Below are 21,577 nucleotides of genomic sequence, written 5' to 3' on the forward strand. Positions count from 1 at the left end.
TTTTGTTTAGCTTTAGAATACACTATTGCATGAAAAAGAAATCGAAGCATTATTTATCGGTTCTTATAGAAAAACTTATACTATAAAACACTGCATTTAAAGTAAAATACGAAGAAATGGTACATTGTGTGTGCTTAAAACATGTTAGATGATCATAATACTATGAACAGTCATGAATAAAGCTATAGTGCATGCTAAATAAACAGTAAATAGATCTGATCGCATGTAATACATTCGAAAAATTATACCAATTCACTAAACAAAGCACGGTCTCAGACAAACTATATATTTTAACCGTGAATATAATTTGAGAACAATATTTTTGATTTTTTGGAGTTTTTGAAAAGAGAGGTCTAGTGCCTAGGAAACGAAATGACAATCAGGCAAATGACTAAGTAGGTCCGAGACTCCAATTGTACGAATATAGTCCCTAGTGTGGACAGTGTGTTACATGCCATTTTTTTAAAACCCTTCCAAAAGTATTTCAACATGTTTTATGCCTTCAATAGCAATTCCGGTATGTAATGACACTGTCAAAAAAATTGGGTCATGCATTCTAAAGTGAAGTAGTGATTAAGTCCAGTTAAAAAAAGGTTAAAAAATGTCACTTAGGAAGCTGTCAAAAGATTGCAAGACCGCCTTAACATAAAATTGTCCAACTTTTGAGTTAAAGCCGATGAAGTTTTCTGTAATTTTGATATAATTTTTCCAAAAGTAGTACAATTCACGGTAAATATTTTATTGAGAAAGCGCAAGTCGGATTTTTTTTATTTCCATTTATTGTCTAAAAGACATAAACTACGAAATACTTGTGGTCTCGGACCAGTACTCAACTTTCTAAATTAGTTCAAAAGACTTGATGCATTCTATAAAGTGTGATACAAGTATACTAACTGACTTACAATCTGAACACTATTATAACTTCCTTCTAGTTAAAATGACTATTCATAGAACACGATAGTTCGTCTTATTATAACTCATGTTACTGGTGCGACGTTTATTGGTTACCCTGCTGTCATATGAATTAAACTGTAATCAGTTTGACTTTGTAACACATAACTGTATCTATAGATGGGTGCAATACTTACTTGGTTACAAAGATAACTTTATAACTTGTCATTTTGATTGGTGAAATATAGCTGCGAATGGATCTAGGACCACCATCAAGTTAACTTGAAAAGCTTACTTTGTCGACATAAAGTCACATAATAAATCATTAGTTTTCTAATGTCAGAATAAATTGTATTAGTAGAATAAAACAAATACTGCAAACTTTGGAATACAATTTCTAACAAATTTGGCTAAATCAAATCAGAGACCCAGAATGTCTTCTTTTTATTTATAACATTAACTAGTCACAACAACACTAGTAATTTTGATATTTTATGCTGGCTTATATATACATATATATATATATACGTCTGAGTCAGTGACAACTCTACAACAGATTTATCCATCGGCTGTGTACATTATGTATATACAACTCGTCTAAACATCAACCTAACCATGTTAGATCTGTAAAATTTACAAATCTAACATTGTTGGGTTGATGTTAAGACGAGTTGGATATATATATATATGTATATATATATATAGATATAGAAGATATTTGACCGCATCAACCAACACATTGAAGCCTGGCCATATTTTTACTTTATAATACAAAGTATTAGATGGTACCATCTGGAAATTGTTACTGACTGATGATATTCATAATCATTTGAAGATAAGTTGTAATTTCTTAGATCAGATGATACATGTAAAATGTGTATATATAAAAAAAATCATTAAACTTACCCGTCAAACAAAATATTTTGGGACACAGTCATAACAAATCCTCCCACCATTGTATTACATGTGTCTTTTGCCGAGTCTAAAATAATTAAGCAATATATATATATATATATGTGTGTATTCCCTCCGGTTTATAAAATCCGTTCATCCTATTTGACTCTTTAAGATTCAAGAGTCTATCCTGAATTGAGATGAATTAAATGACCTTCCAAATACTTTTCGATCCATAACATCACTGAAGAGACATTAATTGTCGAAATCCGAATATGGTGTAAAAACACCTCATGATGTGGTTCATCATCATTGCCACAAGTTTATTGTTTTTAACTTAATCTAACAACTAATAGATTTATTTTGTAACACCTTGTGATCAATTTATCAAACAGTTGTTCGATCTGTTATTCAAATGCGTTTAGTTAAAAAAATATCTTTTTGCCCTTTAGAAAATGTTGTTTGTGCTGTATTCAGATCCCTCTACAACGAAATTTGTTAATTGCACACTTATCAAAATTGCAGTTTTTATCAAACGCAATCATAGGTTTGAACGTTGTTTTGAATTGAGACTTTATAAATATTACATAATTAAGTCTTTCCACTTTTCTGTTTAAATTTCAATCTGCTAAGCCGAACCATTTTCTTTGTAAGAGTTATCTCCCTTTTCACTGTTTATCATCAAAGCGTATCTCCTTCGTAACAAAAAAAGATAGCGACAAAATTCTTTTTACAAATTGTTCGTTACATCCTCAGTAATTTTTGGCGTATTTGTATCAAAGCGATTCGATGAAATTTTGTAGGAGTTATCTACCTTTACAAAATAAATTTGTCGGTAGGTTTATTTAACTCATTAACAGATAACCGTATAACCCTGGGATGTTTTTATTTGAGTCCCCTAGGTCCTAACTTAGAAAATGAGGTCAAGGTCAAAGGTCAAGGTCAAGTTCTCAATTGTGACTTTTGCTTGTTTTTACATTTTCTCACCCACTTTGAGAGATACGTATAAAAGAACAAGTGCAAAATGTCTGCTTAATTGTTATGAAGATATGCTACATTTAGTCTTATACAATTAGATGGCATCTTATAGGAGTTGTCGCCCCTGAAATGTCTTGATATGAGGTTATTTGATTATAACTTCAAGTAAGTTCATTATAAAGACATTTGACCTGATACAAAAGGTTAAGTGACAAATGACCTTGAAAAATGGCTACCGGAAGTGACCTTGAGAAAACCGGAAGTAGCTTTTTTTGCAATTTTTTCACATAAAAGTACTCAGAATCCATATATTTTTTCATATAGATACATGAACAAATTACTGAAGACTAAAAATGACTTCCAACAAACCGGAAGTGGCCAATTATCTCCCATTCTACATACAAAAGTATATAGAAACTATATATTTTTGCAATCAGTGTGAAAGAAGCTATCATATGAGACCAGATGTGACATTCATTTCACCGGAAGTAGCATATTATCTCCCTTATATCACTCAAAAAGATAATTAAACCATTATTTATCGCAACAGTATGAAGAAACTACCTTCTTATCCAAATTTCTGTGGTGTGGAAAGACTTTCAATTGTTCTCTGAACAATTGGTTTTTAATTATATCTTCTATTGCTACTGATGCTTCTATTTTCATAACAAAAACAAATTTTTACATGCATTATTTCAAGAAGTGATTGACAGACTGAGTAGGAGAATATCGGGATAGCGAAATGTCTCCACACAAAAATCAATTGTGTACGAAAACTAATTGTTACCAATGAGTTTGAGATGTTTATGAACATGTAGAAGGTATCAGTAAACACATGGACGACACAAGTGATATGTTATAGAAACAAAGGTCTTAGGTTTGTTTTTGTGACCACAGTTTATACTTTCCGTTGCTTTAAATGTGCTTGTCATGGTAGCATTCGGCAACAGGAAGAGGTAGTTTATCGAAGAGTGTCTACATCATAAACAAATAAAATAGTTCATATGAGCCGGGTTTTTTGGTAAAGCAAGTTACTTTAGAAACTTAACATAGGGAAAATAAATCAAAATTTGGTATATTAACTATTTGTAACGTGTCCATGGAAATCAAAGAATTAATTAACTGTACATGATTTCAATTCTTTTGTTCTGTAAAAGATTGATGTTTCAGGATGATATTTTTATATGCAGATATGAAACTGTCATATTTGATAGACATAGGAAGATGTGGTATGAGTGCAAATGAGACAACTCTCCATACAAGTCATAATTTATAAAAGTATACCATTATATAGCACAACAGTTTAGTATCAAGTCATTGGTCTAGATTGTATAAAACATTATGCGCAACTTATCAATCCACAAACTCGAATTATTCAATACGATTTTCGAATTCAAAGGGACATTCAAAGTTATACGTCGACAATAAAATAACAACGCCATAGGCAATGATAGATAGAAAAGAAACAAATACAAGCTGTTGTACACGAAACACAACCTAAATCTTAAGATTTAGCAATACGAACCCAACCAACAGGGGATGATTGTAGATGCTCCGGAAGGGTAAGCAGATCCTGCTCTACACATTGCACCCGTTCAGTTGCTGCAGTACATATTTGATTGTAACTCTAATTCGGTAGGTCACAGTCGAGGAAAAGGGGACGACATTATAATCGCGACATTTGGAGTATATACACTATCATCTGTGACACCAATTTTTCATACCTGTCAATCAACTTGTGATTGCTTCCGTAAAAGTTACGATGGGATGAGTTCTACAACACCACTTCGAATTCTTGGTTTGATTGCTTTCTTGTAAGCATCAAATCTATACCAAAGAAATCTGAAGTAAATACCTGTCAACTACTGCCTTAACAGACACAAAGTAAACGCGTGTGTACCCGAGTAGACATTGGACATTCCGATGTTGACCGCCTTTCAACTTTATAGGAAACTTGAACATTGGTGTTAACAAATAAAATGTGTGCACACGGGGTATAATTTAGTATTCCTGGTTTGCAGCAACTGTATTAAAGACATTAAGCATATCATTTGAGTGCATATGTGTAAATACCACAGAACAATGAAAAAACACGATATTTTGCTTGCTAATTATGCGTTTCCCTTTAATGTTTGTTCAACTCAATAAATGTGCAAATTCAACAAAGTAGCAATACCTGATATTCTGTCCTCTTCAAAAAGTGATGGGGGAGGTCTTTTCGTAAAATCAATTTTTTGAATATCAACATATTCAAAATAGTCCACATTTGCTTGTTCGTCAATGTCTACAACAAAATTAGGATAAGTACACATCATCTAGTAAACACTTTATTTAAACTTCATTGTTCGAATGTTTAAACTTGATTAAAAGGTGTATGTCACTTTTGGACAGTTGACCTTTAAAAAAAAAAAAAAAAAGAAAGCGTAAATATGACCATGTTTTAGTATTTATTTTTAAATTTTCGATTATTATCTTTGAATTATAAACTTTAATCTTTGAATTTTTAACCGTTGGCTTGGAATTTGCATCATTAAACAATTTCAAAATAAAATTTTGGAATTGCTAGCATTCAATTGGAAATTATACCTTTGATCTTAGTATTATCAAGGTAATCTTTAAAATGACCGAAGTGTTACTTCTAGTGTATAGTTTATTGTGTGTATACTCCATATACTTATAATTATTTATGTAACTATTTTTTTTGTTTGTAAATGTAAAGGAAAAATAGACGTGTATCTAAAGTAGTGTATAGCTTCACGTAGCCTTATATCCATTAAAAAGGGAGGGGTACTAGCTTACTTTTAATGGGTATACTTTGACATGTCGAAAATATGGGTCATCATTCTGTTAGAATTATTATGTATGACACCACATTTTTAATAACATTTTACATATCATTGACATGCATTGTTCTTTTGTAACTTTATATTGACTTTGGGTTATGTTCTAAATATTTTATATTATAATGGTGTTGGGAATCTTACATTAATGGCTAATTGTAATATATAAAATAATCGATTCTCTGTTATTTAAATTAATATAAAGTCCCCGATTCTGAGCATTTTAAATTTCAAAACATATTGTATATAAGTAAAATTCATTCTTTGTATAAATATAGATCCCAAATCTTAGTCAATGTTACCATAAAAATGGGTACATTTTTTTTCAAAACATAAATGGCGCACCACTACCAAAACATTTTGAAGTAACACCTTCGTAAAAAACCCGAAACGAATGTCAAAATATCAATATTCATTTGTAAATATATATGTATTACATGCATTTATATAATTATATTGCTGAATATGCAGATATGCATCGAGGTTTACAATAGCAATCAGCAACAATACGAAATTAAGCATATCAAACAGAAGTGCAAAGTTTAGCAGAGGCGAGAGTCTTGAGTGCCAACAGTCATCATGATCCTAATTTAGTGATTTGACTCGATAGCTATCAAAGGTACCAGGATTATAATTAAGTACGCCAGACGCGAGTTTCGTCTACATACGACTCATTAGTGACGCTCATATCAAAATATAACGAAGTTGAATGTTGATTATTCCAACATTAAAGTTGATAATTCAAAGGTTTAAGTTTATAATTCCAAGGTTAAAATTATAAATTCAAAAATCAAAGTTAAAATTTCCAAGATTAAGGTTAATCATTCTTAAATTATTTTTGAATTTCCAAGAATAAAGTCGACAATTTGGAAATTCAAATAAAACAAGATGGCCCTTATACGCTACCATAGAAAATGATCTGTATACTTTAAATACATATATATTCTCGAATATTTAAATTGACTGCATTTTGTCTTCATTTGCATGTAAGTTACTACAGACGGATCATAATAAAAGAACAACATTATAAAGAAATGTTTCTCGTAGTCATCTGTTCGTTATGCGTACCACATATATGTCTTGCTGACTTACCCATACCCAAATATTATTTGTTTAAGAATATAGTAGACTTCAATTAAAATATCGACAGTATTTGAATTTTGGAATTTTTAAAACTTGTTAAAAAAAAGGTGGAGCCTTTGTTGTTTAATTTATTCAATCGACGTATACTATTAAAACTCCTTTCGTTATTAAACATTTTACAGTCATGAATTGCATCTAGCATATACGCAAGCTTGTAAATCTTGCATCTTTTGATATTATAATAAACATGATAAAGGCGAAGATTGACACATATGCAAACATAATATGACTGACATACTACGGTGCCCTTTGTCGAAAAATTTCTACCAGAACGAGCAAGGAAAATTTCACTGCAAACGGAGCAAATACAGATAAAGTATATTAAATTAAACAAATATAGATTTGACCACTTTTAGACTAAAGATAACATGATCACGAAATAAAATATTATGCATTTTGTTTTATAACCGCTATTTCCAGCAATGAATACCACGAAACATTCCTTAGAGATGTACAATTATAGTGTGCGTGTAATCAATTCGTGAAGTTATAAAATAATAGTCACAAAACATAGGGAATTCAAGTTCGATGTGATAAATGCGTTTTACTTATTCACCAATCTTTCAATTAGTTAGCGATATGACATCATCTATATAGCAGAATGTGACACTAATGGAAAATGCTAGCTTCTTCTGATTTTGCTAAGATTAAGCCTGAGATAAATAAACGGATTATCTTTAGTTTGCAAAAAATTCAAAATATGTTTTAAAGGAGTAGGTTCAGTAAGACCCCTTTTTGGCCCCCAAAAAATAGTAGTTTTACAAAATTGTGAAAATGTTATCATTAAGCAATATTTGAAAACAATGACCACACAATTTTGTTCGTATCAATTTATAGCGCCAGCAAGTCCTCTTTTTATTCAAAATACTGAATCGTAAACAAATATGTGTAGTTTGTATATTGCTTCTACGGTGGACGAAATTTATAATTTCAAAATTGTAATACTGTAAACCAACTAAATTTCTTGAGCGATTTATTTTCGCGACTTTTGTGAGTTGAAAAATAACGCAAATTTAAATCGTCTCGAATATGTAAAACTTGCATCTTTCCTTATTTAGCTACATCAAGATAGTTAAAAAATCGCGAAATTAAATTACCGCGAAATGAAATCGAAAGGGCTAAACGCGATATAAAGTATCCGCGAAAAAAAGTTGGTTTACAGTAAGCTCAACTGTCATATATTGGGGTACTGAGATGTATGTCATATTTTAGGTATCAGTGTTGTTTCTTTAGTATCTAGTTCTCGGGGTTATATGAATTGAACTAAACCAGAAAAACATGATTTGTTAAGGGAAATAAAATCGTCAATATATCTAAATGTGGAATTAAATGACCTGTTTTGTTTTTAAAAATTTACTTATTAGAAAATCAATTTCAAGCAAGACCAGTTAATTCATTAATAACTGTCAAGCATTGTAAAGTTCGTTTCCTCATTCAGTACAAGGTATTCCAGTATCTGGAACACACACTCCGTCTGATTTCATACGGTTAAGATCTGTAGCAGACCGATTATCTTTTTTCCCGCAGTAGAATAACCCACTTAAACCTTGCCATTTGCCCTTTTGGAGACATTTCTGTAGTTTAGGAATTTGTGTTGAACCATTTTCGTTGTTTCGAATACGTGTAAAAACCCGACAGGCAGCACAGTTGGTCCAGTTGTTAGGTCAACAAAAGCCATCAGTAGTTGCTTTGCAAACTTGATTGTGGGTGCTCATTACTTGACCACCATGGTAAAGCATTTCTGTTTGTATGCTAAGTTTTGGTGAATAGGTTTTAGATTCGTTTGTACATGGTTTGTATTTCAAATTCAATGCCACTTTATTAGGTTCACTTAGTTCCTGGCACCTCTTGTCGCCTGTTTGTCTCAATTTCCATATCGGATCACCTTCCGTTCTTTGCATAGATAAATATTTACCCTCAGGATACATCATCACGCTGCAGGGATCAAATCTTGTTAAAAATCTATCTTCCTTCATAGTATAAGCTGAATCATTTGTTTTTCTAAAATGTAGATACATTCTGCCATCAAATCTTTTCATTTCATGATCAAAATTTAAGGCATGCAATAATTCATGTATACCAGTACCTTTCATTTGACTTTTATCCCATTCTCGTCCAAGATGGATGAAAGACTTTGCTTGGTATGTTTGTAATTTTGATATAGATCCGTTTCTTGTAAGTGCCGTTTTCAGGCTACTTACTTGATCGTCTCCAATTCGAATCTTTGCGTTCATTCGATCGCTTGTTTCAAATGATTAATACCGGGTGTGGCCTCATTAATTGCTTCAATTGAATACTTGACATGTGGAACCCACTTCTTTTCTACTTGGTCATGGTGGATATATACCGGAATGTAAATAGGATTTTCGCGAACATTCAACGTATGCAGATGTTGTGTTTGGTAATAAATTTTCAGAATTTGTGTATAGTCTTTTGCTTTAAGCGCATCCAACAATCCATTAACTTGGTGTAATCGGATGGCCGAAGGCAAACGAATATCTTCCCAAATTATTTTATTTGTATTAGGATCATGCTTCATTTTTCGTGACTGATCAGTATAACAATAGAAATCCATAGCAATATCTCTATATATAAAAGAAGGAACTTATCATGTTGGGCCAAAGACGATAAGTATCTATAAAGGCAATTAGCAATTGTCTATATATATATATATATATATAACAACAACAACAAAAACACTTAAAAGAAAATACCAAAACCTTTTTTCCTTTAAAAATAATTAAAGTATGAATACGAAAGAACACCCGTGAGTTGCACTGACACTGATACTTATTAAAATTAGCATCTGCCTAAAGTACACTTTATCCCAAAATTACGGTTTTTCAACAAAGATGTAGTATTTTGTCCTCTAACCTTTACTTTAAATTGAATTGAAGAAAAAAAAAAATATATGTTCAGTCTTGATTCAAAGAGTGTTTACTTAATTACTCAAAGTACAAAAAATGTATACCCTGTAAAATAAATTGATTTTCAAAATCCCAAATTTTTAACATAAAACCCAAATTTTCCATAAATATAATGAACCTAGTAATGAACCCATTCTGTTTATCTCTGTATTTAAAGAAAATCATTTGAAGTATCCATACCAAAATTCTTTGATTTTAATGCCTCTCTATTTCTAAATTAATTGTGCCAAAAAAATTATGTCACTAACCCCCCCCCCCCCCTATTTTTTTAAGGTTTGGATACGGTTTTTTATTGTCAACCATAGGTCAGTCATTTGAACAAACATAATTAACAAACACCAACATAAATATAGCATCTTAGTTGGTTTATATTGTTGAAATTGTCTGGTATGAGAGCAAACATATGAAAAATTGGCCTACATGAACAGTTTACACCCCTAATATGACCCAATTTGAATTATCTGCTATTGATTTAAAATATGTTTATCCAGGGATTTTTTTCATTAATGACTAGTTAAATACCTAATCTTTAAGTGTAGTGAGTCATGTTTTGGCTATATTTCTGTGCAAAAAAATGTTTTAGGGACCAAATTTGGTCGATCTTTACTCTTTTTGCTTAAGATCCACAGTACCTAAAAAAGCTATTAGCTCTGATACTCTCTACTGTACTTTACATTATATGATTTACTTTAATAAATATATTTTTATAAAGCATATTCTGTTGTTCATTTAATGATAAACTATGTAAAGAAATCTACTATAATAAATGAGCTGTTCATAATTGAAATTGAAAAAATATGTATTAATTATAAACTCAAGGTTTTACCCATCATTTTCTTTTGAAACTGTGTGTATCCAGTAATAAATATGAAAAATGTAATCCATGATTTTGTTGAAATAGTTGAGCGTTAAATTTGTTTAGGTTTTGTGGACTTGCCCTTTTTTCTTTATTTTGGAATTAAACACGTCGAAGGTTAAAATTACTATCTGTTAAACAAACACGATTTTATTTTAAAATTCCGTTGCTTTTTTCACGCTGTTCCGTACCAAATCAGGAATATGACAAAAACACATCCAATCATTTGATGTGTTTGAGCCTTTTATTTTATCATTTGATTACGGACTTTCCGTTTGAATTTTCCTCGGAGTTCGTTTTATTTTTTTGTTATAGAACTTTTCAGTTTGTCAGCTTTTCTTACTCATAAAACGAATGATTTATCTAGAAATGTAATACGTGTGAATAAATTGAAATTTAAAAGACAATAACATACAATTTTAAACGATTTCCAGAGTTAATAATTTTAATTAGTTCTTGATTGTTTTCAGCGTATATTCTATTCGTGCGCACTACAATTTTCCGATTTATCAGTCGTCTTTCGATCAATTTAATATATATGTGTTGATTATACATTTATTGAGGAATTCAATGAACTTTTACTTTTTTTTAAACAACAGAGGTAGTAACGGTAGTAATGTCGCACATAAATATATACAGATTAATTAGTTTCCTCTAATCAAAGTCACTTTAACATGTTCAGTAATCAATTGACTGTTCTTGTTAACCTTTTATGTTTGAAAGACACACAATATTCTATAGATAGAATAATGACAGTAAATAGATAAAAATACAAATCAATACGTTGACATGGAATTACATTTTACCAGCAACTAAATAAATATAGAAAAAATATAGTGTATCTACTTGTCTTATAAATGCATACCCATTCATCAAAATATGTTCAGATGTATCCATCTCAAAACCAGACAAGATTGTCTCACAGGTTTTCCTTGCCGTGTCACTAATAACTAACCGTTCAGCAGTGTGGCCTTTCTTTTCTATTCAACCAAAAAGATATTCATATATTATAGTCATGTCATTATTGCATTTATAACGATTGCACGATGCGTTAAATTGAATGCATGTAGTATGTTTGCCTGGAATCGTAAAGATACACAGATTTGAATGAAGATACTTCAAATTTGCAAGTACAATTATTCAGATCACTAAAACTTAATTAATCAAATGTCAACACACAGTAAGTTCAATTATTGTTTCCAATATTTAGAATAAGTCAATATATAAAACAGGCTTAACATGATGGTCTAAAAGCTGGAGGACGTTATATTGATAACATTAATTGAAGTTTGATTATGTTGTACAAGCTTTTGTTCATTATTCATGAGATTTCCTTGTCAACAGTCAACGTTGTATTAATAAGGTAACAAGCTGTTTAAAGAAAGGTGTATATTTAGTTCACATTTGAGTGTCACCTGTCTGAAAATAACCCATCCAGGAAATCAAAATATATTTTATCAATTCAAATACTGTTTATATGGAATTGAAGTCGATGATCTTATGAAAAACACAGTAACTAAGATTGTTTACATTCTGAGTGATTAATATTTTTTAGAGTATACATCTTTTTTTATCCAACTTCACTGTAGATTGCATGGTAACTAAACAACTAAATTGTATTGCAAATCTTATGCATTCAAGTTGTTGCTGATTAATTATTGGTTATTTAACGCCCAGTTGCAAAAATGTCATGCATGTTTTGGACGACAATAACTTAACAGTATTTAAAATCGGTTGTTCCTAGGCCTGTACAAGAGACTGCAAGATGAAGGTTCGAGAAATAAACTCATCATAGATACCAGGCTTTGAATTTAATATTTACGCCAGACGCGCTTTTCGTCTACAAAATCATCATTAGTGACGCTCGAATCAAAGTATGTTTTAAAGGCTAAATAAAATACAAAGTTGAAGAGCATCGATGTCTAAAAATTCCTAAAAGTTTTGCCAAATACAGCTACGGTAATCTATTCCTGAGGTAGAAAAATCTTAGTTTTTTAAAAATTGAAAGTTTTGTTAGCTGTTAATTTATTGTTTGTTCCTCTACTTTCTGAATTTTTGCCAGATTTTCGGAATCCTCTGGTATTGTCCATGTATTGCCATTAAAAAAAATTGCCCACTTAGCCCTACTTTTCTTTTCATCATTTTATTACATAAAGTTCAAAAAGCTATATTTCAAAATCTTATAAAATCTCTGTTATTTTTTCATAATGATTGAACCAAAAAAGGTGTCAATGTTAAATGTATAAAATATTTAGAGAGAATTTATCCGCCAAATTGTCCATGGCTTATATCTAGAAAACAAGCACACGAACCCTCCATTTTTCTGCTTTTATTGTTTCTTTATTTATATGCTTATCCATTCATAACAGTCTTTTAGAAAGCTTGTTATTTTTAAACAGAGTAGCAAACCTCCTTAAGATATCAATGATAATTAAAGTCAGCACAGACGTGCTGACTACTGGGCTTGTGATACACTCGGGGAAATAAATCTCCACCAGCATTGGCATCGACCCAAAAAATTGTTTTAAAGACCAAATAGAGTACGAAGTTGAAAAGCAATGAGGACCAAAGTTCCCTTAAAGTTTTGTCAAATACAGACATTTAGACTTCCACTTGAAAATAAGAGTATACTGGATAGGGAAAATACAAAAAAGATAGACTTTCATTAGGCCACAAACCTTCAACGAATTGAAAAACGTGGTTTTGATTTGCATAGAGCCTTGTTCTCTTTATTAACGAGGCATAAGATTTAAAGTTCCCCATTCTCATCGGACATGGTTCCATACTTGAAAATCTTGCACGCCAAATATGGATGCTTATTTATGGAAAGGTTGTACTGTCTGTCAGAGGACACCCGATATAACCAATATTTCTATTATTCAGTTTTTTATGTCTTTAATGAAATGAAATGATTTTTTTATACTGATAAGAAAAAATGCATAATTAAACTAAAGCGTAATGTATTGCATAAAATCATGTCTTCTCTTCAAAATGATACTGATAAATGTTGAATAAATCGTTAAAAAAAAGAAGATACATATCAAGAGAGTAGGCACACATGCTACAGATATACTCACTGAATATACAAAAATAAATAGTATGCATATAAAGACTGAGGCATTTAAAATTCAATCATCATCTGCATGTTTTATTCAATACTTTTTTTCAAAATAGAGGCGCTCGAACCCATTGCTTCAAACTATTCAAATACGTAATCTCAAAGTAAAAATATAACGGAGCTGGTTCACTAATACCTTATTTTTGCCCAATAAATTGATTTCTTTGAGATAATTTTGACATTATGTAGTCGAATTTTAGGCAAACAAAACAGTTACGTGGGGGGGGGGGAAGTTGGGGTGCCAATTTTTATGAAATAAATATGCAGCAAAAAATTACGTTTTATTTCTTTATTCGTGAACATTTGATAAATATGAGTTATTTGAAAAACAAATTCTACAAAGGTACAGGACATTTATATAAAGCAGCAAATTACAAATTATTTACGAAAAACACACCAGCTAGTATTTATTTAAAAAAAAAATTTAAAAAATACGAATTTCTATCGAAAAGAAAAATATGTCCACAATTCCGAATTTTGATCAAATATATTAAATTTTGACCTCATTTTAGAACATGACGGTTACATATTTGATTAAATTTGACAAACAAAAAAATAGCCTATATGCAAATTGTCAGCAATATTTGAATATGGGATCAAAACTGTAATACATGCCTTGAAGACAAATTGATTTGATTGCCATAATTGTCAAAATGTAAGATGGTTTCAATCCTTGCCTACAAAATATGTAGCTAAAATAATCTTTATTCACTGTAGGTCCAACATTGCCATTAAATTCCATTTCCATTAGTGAAGGTTATCGCCACACATTTAATTATTTAATAAAGTCCAAAACGCGATAGATTTCAAGAGAAATCGATTCAAATCAAACATATTCGTATATGAGGCTAATATATTTATAATATTTCAAAACAATATATATTTGATATTTGAGAATGAAATATATTAGGTGGTGCATGTACGTTTATTTTACTCAAAAACTTAAAATTTGAAAAAAAATACATATTTACAAGGCCATTTATTACGGTCACAGTTTCTCTTGCTTTTAACTTTCATTTTCAAATATCTTTAAAACTATAGAAAATATATTCGAATGTTACATGTATATACGAATAAGTTTAGTAAAAACTTCGGTGTTGACATAAATATCAACAATGTGGTCATTTTTATAAGGAGTAGGTCCGGTAAGGACCAATTTTGGCCTCAAAATTCAGGTTCATCTGACGAAAGATTTTGACCACTTTTTAAACACTTAAGTGTCTATTTCATTTGAATTAATTAGTTTATGTGAAAGATTTTAACTGATTTAGTATTTAAAAACGATCCGATTTAAGCTCAAATGTGAAAAATCTACCAAATATGCCGAAAAATGTCAATTTTCAGATGGTTTTTGTCAAAAACGAAAGTGGCCGCATCCGTGTTCATCCTCAACCTTTATATATGGTATGTATAATCATAAAATACAACTTACATTTTAATATTAAGGATGAACACGAATGCGGCCACTTTCGTTTTACACGAAAACCGTCCAAAATATAACTAAAATGCTAGAATTGTAAAGATTTCAGTAATTTAGCATGACTTTATGGTGCTAGTACCCGATATATGTGCATTGTATTGTCAAAAACACCTCATATTTATGTAGCAGAAGCATTATACTGTCCAATGAATAACTAAAAGTTAACATTTAAACAAATTTGTAAAACTGCAATATTTTGGGGCCAAAAAGGGGTCTTACTGGACCTACTCCTTTCCTGTTTACAAAACTTTCGAAAAACTAAGGATTTTCTTATCCCAGGCAAAGATTACCTTAGCCGTGTTTTGCACAACTTTTTTTCGAATTTTTTTATCCTAAATGCTCTTCAACTTTGTACTTTTTGGCTTTAAAAATATTTTGATATGAGCGTCACTGATGAGTCTTATGAAGACGAAAAGCGCGTCTGGCGTACTAAATTATAATACCGGTACCTTTGATAACTAATTATAATGGAATTAGAAAGTCTGGGAAGGATCAGAAATTGATGTTTTTCAACAACAGACAACACCCATACAAATCTGTATAAAGGGTAGCATCTAATTTGACACAGTTGATAATTGCAACTATCAAACATTCTAAGTCTAACACTTCAAAACAAATTGTTCAGTCAGGAAAAACACTTATGTATATACGTAAGAATACATCTAAGATCAACCTTGCTTGATGGATTTAGAATATCATCTGGACACTGTCATAGATTCAAAACAATATTATACTTCATCAAAGGGTAATGAAACTTATCATGTTACTTGTGGGTTATTGATTTGATATAATTTTGAATTTAGTAATGGGCTATTACTTATTTAGAAAAAAATATTCGTTATTCTCATTGAAATATTCAACTTTATCGTTTCCAATAGTTTCGAGTTCATAATCATAAAACTGTTTGTGTCATCCGTCTTGAATATCCTTTCTGAAACAATCGTAACATATTCAATATCAGCGCGTAATTGATCAATATATACCTGAGGTATCCGCTGTAAAAAGTGGAGGTGGGGATATTACAGTGTAATCAAAATTTTCTATTATATCCTCTTCAAATGAGACATCACTTGTATTAAGTGAGAATTCTGTAAGAAAAATACATTTTCTGTGGATTCATTATTATTAGTTGGATACCAATTGCCATGGGCACAGCTAAACCATCGTAAACTAAGATTGACCAAACTAATTGATACCCACGAAAAGAATGAATCTACAGTACTTAAAATGGTTATACATATCTATTACTCACATGATACGTATCGACCTTGTATGACACAAGTTCTACACGTGATACATGCACTTCGTCTTAAACGTAGCACGACAATAATTGATCTGTAAATTGTCGGTAGCAATAGTTGTTTATTCTTATACAGTTTCACGTTATATTTCATTAGAATAATTTTGAAATAAGTTGTATGCCAGGACGAGTTATAAAAGAAATCACCAACTAAAACATGAGTTACTATGCTTGTTGTCGAGAAAGTTGAGACTACAAATATGGGATTTTGAACGTCTGTGAAAAAGTTAAACAAAGTTTTAAAAAAGAGAAGATATTCATCGTTAACAAATGATGAGTTTGGATTCAATCTGATGCTGCGATTAGTAAAAATAAGGAGAAAATAAATCACTGCAAGGATGGCTAGTTAGTTATCTATACCATGCAATAACTATATTTATTTTGTCCCCGCGTTGTTGGTGACAAAGTCATACCGCATATCTGTTCCTCTGTCTGTTGATAAGATTTTTCACGTGTACAATTCTTGCCGGATTTTTTATATAACTTAAATAACTTATCTTATGGACACCTTCGAAAATCAATGCATTTGAGCTATTTTTAAAAGAGTTATACCCCTTGAAAAAATAGTTCTATTGAAAATTCATTGTTTTGATATGAATTCGTCATAACTCTGAGATATTTATAAAAAGTTTTAAATCAGCATTTTTTTTAGCTATTGTGTATAAAAGACGTAAAACGCGTTGGACATTGGAATGTTGTTCTTTCATTCAAAGTTGTATAGATGTTTACATTAGTGGCATGAAACGAGGTGGAGTGTTTCGTTTGGAAATTTACTTCATCATGTACCTGAACATTTCGGTATTAGATTTATAAATCATTGACAGACATTGATATTGACTTTGATTTCCAGTGCTGTAATCCAATGTAAATTCGATCATGGATGATAAATGATAAACATCAAAAATATCAATCGTCTAGAGATTGCTCACTATACAATACTTGGTTGAAGATCGCGCAGAAAGGTTCAAGATGAGGAATATCAGAAATAGTTATATTGGTTTTAATTCTTATGACTTTACAAGACTTTTATCCTTTTAGAATCAAATACAGTTAGTTTAGTGGTAACGACGCACCAATAGTTTACTCCCTTGATTTACACTGGTCTGTTTTGGCATAAATTCTACACGGTCTGCACTGTGTGCCAAGCCCAAGACACACATTTGTGATAATTTTGTGACATAATTGTAAATGTTACGACTATTGACGACAGACAAAAGAGTTTTATCATATTTAAGGTATATAATTTTCAAACCTCAATACATCCTGTTTTTTATTATAGCATTTGTTGAGGCGAATAAGAGCAGTCAATATTTATATGCATAAACGTCAAAACATTTGCCAATTTTATGACACACATATTCTATCTGAAATCTGTAGTTTTCAAGACTAACACTAAAAATATGTTCCTAATTCATTTAAAATATATTCCTGTTTGGTATGAAAATTTTCGTCAGCAAGTTTTTGTTTTGCCGAAGCGGAAATCAAAATCTTTCATTTATAAATATAACATTCGCGAAATGCCTTCACTCTTCATCGTTAAGTTTGTTACACAGAGTGTGTGTATTTGTAAATAAAATATGTACTTTGCAGACTAGCTATATTTTGTATTTCGTAAAAGATCATAATGTGAATTACCATGTCACAGCAACACAATTTGATTTCATTATATAATCTAAGCAAGTGACACTTTATGACTGACATTTTTCATAATTAAAAATAATTCTTCACGCAGAGATGTATTTGATAAAGAAGCTTAAGTAAACGGTAGAATGGCTGCATAGTTATGACATGTTACACATTATCTATTTGTTCTTAGCTCAGATATGTATGCATGCTTGGACAACCAACATGCTGTTAAACATGTTATATTTACCTACTGTACGGATTCACGGATGACGTTAGATGACGCTATTTAAATAGGGAAACCTGTCCTAAGTCAGGATTCTGATGTACTGTTGTTGTCGTCTTTTTATATCATTCATACGTGTTTCTCTTTTCTCGCTATTATATATATTAGACCGTTGATACAACTATGCACATGCGATTAAATGCAGTAAATATAAGAAACTCAAGGTCAATGTATGGTCACAACGAGTAAATCCGCAATCGCATAGAAAGAGACTAGCCCATGAGTGTAAAAACATGTAAACGAGAAAACAGGAAACCTTATGTATATACAACAAGATGGGTTTTTGAATACATATAAGATTAATCATGTTTAATCGAATAAAAAAGGTAGTGACAAGAAACAGATACGAATATGAAATACGATAATAATGTTTAAAATATACAAGTCATCGCCATACCTGTTGTCGTAAATCTGGCCATTGTTGTAACTAACAAAACTTCCGGGGAATTTAAAAGTTTAGACAAGTTGGTATCAGATCAAGAAAAGGCGTCATCTAAATATCTGAAAATAAAAATATCAAACCAGTAGTTTTCTGTTGTATTCAAACAATAGTAAGTTATAACTTGAAATGTGTTCCAATTTTAAATGACAAGCTATTACGAAACAAGATAAAATTTAGAAAATAAAACAAATTGTGATATATCATCATGATCATGATGAGCAGCATTCTTTGCTGAAAATAAAAATATATGAACTTTTCGCAATGCCACGGTTTAATTTAATATAGTTTAAATGCTGTATTAGGCGATGGTATAAATTATATAACAACAATACATCATGATTCCTCCATTCAACAGTGTATGTGTATATTTATAAAAATTATAGATATAAATATATACATAAACGCATTTAATCAAGTGACAGCTCTGCTACAAATTATAGAAAATCCTTCATGAAAAAAGAACTTGAAATAATGATTTTTTTAAAATCAGCATCAATTAACCTTTTAGAATTTGAAATGACATCTGTAAATCGGAATAGGCAAATTACTTCCCTTCTTTAAGGCAAAAATATATAGAAACCATACTTTTTGGAATGAGCATGATGAATTTGATGATTTGACACCAGTCAGAATTTTTCTTTAAGGTAGTATGGATGGTTTTCGCCATCTTGGATTGTGAAAAACAGAGATTGTAATGTCCAGATTTTCTATCATGATAGCAAACTTTGATGCAGGAATGCAGATAACTAATGTAAATGTTCATTCAAAAGAACCAAGTTATAAGAATATTAATATTTTGACAAGTATAGTAGTTGGTTATTTTTTTTTTTTAATATGCATTTTAAGGGGAGGTTACTATTAAATAGTGCATTTTCTAAAGGAATTTACATGTGATTTTCCTATTTTGTATTTTAACCAGAAAATACATACGGTGACCCTATCTTTTCTTTTGATATTTTCAAAACCTTGTCTATTCTTGTAATCTATCTTTCAATTCTATCATTTAAAAGAGGGACGAAAGTTAGTTTCCAATATCAAAATGGTGTATTTTCCTGTATAATCCATACAAAATGTGGCAATTTGTCACAACCTGTAGCTTGAGAAAATGCACGGTGACCTATCGTTTTTATTATATGTTTGAACATATATCAATATATACTACGTTTTGGCAAAGTATTAACAAATTCTATCATTTTTATTTTAGACACCCATACCACCTTAATTAGAATTATAACTTCTTATCAATGATTAATAACTTAAATGATGGAAAAACCATCAATTGTTATCTACATAATTGTTTTTCAATATTTTTTTACTTATTCCGCAAAATTAATAATGTGGTATCACAAGATGACTCTTAATACACCTGAAGTAGCAATTTTGTAAATATTGCGTATATTTTATAGAACAGTACCTACAAAACATATGTTTTCGTGTTCAATAGCTAAACATTCAGTGTTCAATGATGACATACCCTTGTCATCCCCGTATACTGTTTATATATTTCAACTTGTACGATTCGCTCGTATATGTGAAGACGTATTAAAGTTTACCGAAAGAAATCTATATATTACTCAAGTATTATTACACCAGGATTTTCTATATCACAAATTAGTCAACGCATTTACTAAATTTTATCATCGGTACAAGGACATCATTCATGAATATAAATCAATATGCAGACATCTTATACATTCAGTTATTTTACATCAAATCTTTAATGATTATATTCTTTTCAAAGCACAAAAATGTCGGCATTCATCTCAAAAGCTGACAAATCCTTTAAACATACAGTATTACTTATCAAGATGGGATTTACTTACGATACAGTTGTCAGACCATTGCAGACTGCAGATTTTGGTTAAATATTAATTCATTTATTATATTTATAGGGTCTTTGAATCGGAAATAAACGCATTAATTCTATAACCAGTTGTTGACATGATACGGGTTATCTTCTTCTCATATATTTTATGATGGTATGATACTAGACCACGAACGGGACGGAATATGCTTGAAAATTATAATAAAAAGTCAAAATACAAAGTCAGAATCAGTACAATTGAGGTCTGGAGCAGGCATGTCCGTAACTGCTAGTAGTTCTTTGTTAGTTTATGTATCATTGTCATTTTGTTAAGAGTCTTTTGTTACCTACTCTGTCAGAAGCCTCTGAATTTTGTTAGTCATATGGTTTTTAATTTTAGATCATTTATATATATTTTTAGAGTTAAGTATGACGTCCATTATCACTAAACTATAACGTAGTACACAAATTTGTCAAGGGTCCAGTCGAAGCATGCTTCTAGTTGTGGTATTTTCTCGCTGTATTGAAGACTCATTAGTGTAATTAGGCTTTTTTTTGCCCTTTGGTGATGTTGTTGTCTCTTTGACACACATGTCAATTGATTTCTAAAAGGTAGGTAGCATGAACACAAAACATCTTAAGTATATGAATTACCTCAATAAAGATATGATATCACCTAACACACCTATCCGTATTAATTACAAAAATAAAAGCTATTATCAAGATGATTGGTTCTTTCTATTAGACTGATTTTAACTTTTAATAGCTTAATTGCATTTCAGTATGTTATTTTAAAACATTTCGGATAATAAATTATTGATGAACGTAATCAAGACATTTCATTTGTGATACAGTATTAGGTAAATATGTGTTATATCTTGTTTAAGATAAACATTATGTAGCAGTCCTCGTGTGTTTCATATACCATAAAGTGTATGTTCGTTTTTAATATTCTGAAAGAGGCATAGCATTTATGAGACTTCAATATAATTGTA

General features: G+C 30.6%; 1 protein-coding gene across 1 annotated transcript in view; it reads right to left on the reverse strand.

Moving 5' to 3' along the window:
- The window catches only part of LOC143053652 (uncharacterized), a 56,046-nt gene that overhangs the window by 34,084 nt on the left and 385 nt on the right, over positions 1-21,577 (reverse strand). Inside the window, exons 2-5 of the mRNA XM_076226439.1 lie at positions 18,734-18,837; positions 16,111-16,215; positions 11,395-11,509; positions 9,200-9,331 (exon numbers count right to left, since the gene is read on the reverse strand). Coding sequence (XP_076082554.1) covers positions 9,200-9,331; positions 11,395-11,509; positions 16,111-16,215; positions 18,734-18,755 — 374 coding nt within the window. The 5' untranslated portion in view covers positions 18,756-18,837. The remainder of the gene's footprint in view (positions 1-9,199; positions 9,332-11,394; positions 11,510-16,110; positions 16,216-18,733; positions 18,838-21,577) is intronic.

This window comes from Mytilus galloprovincialis, chromosome 12, assembly GCF_965363235.1.
Source record: "Mytilus galloprovincialis chromosome 12, xbMytGall1.hap1.1, whole genome shotgun sequence".
Lineage (NCBI taxonomy): Eukaryota > Metazoa > Mollusca > Bivalvia > Mytilida > Mytilidae > Mytilus > Mytilus galloprovincialis.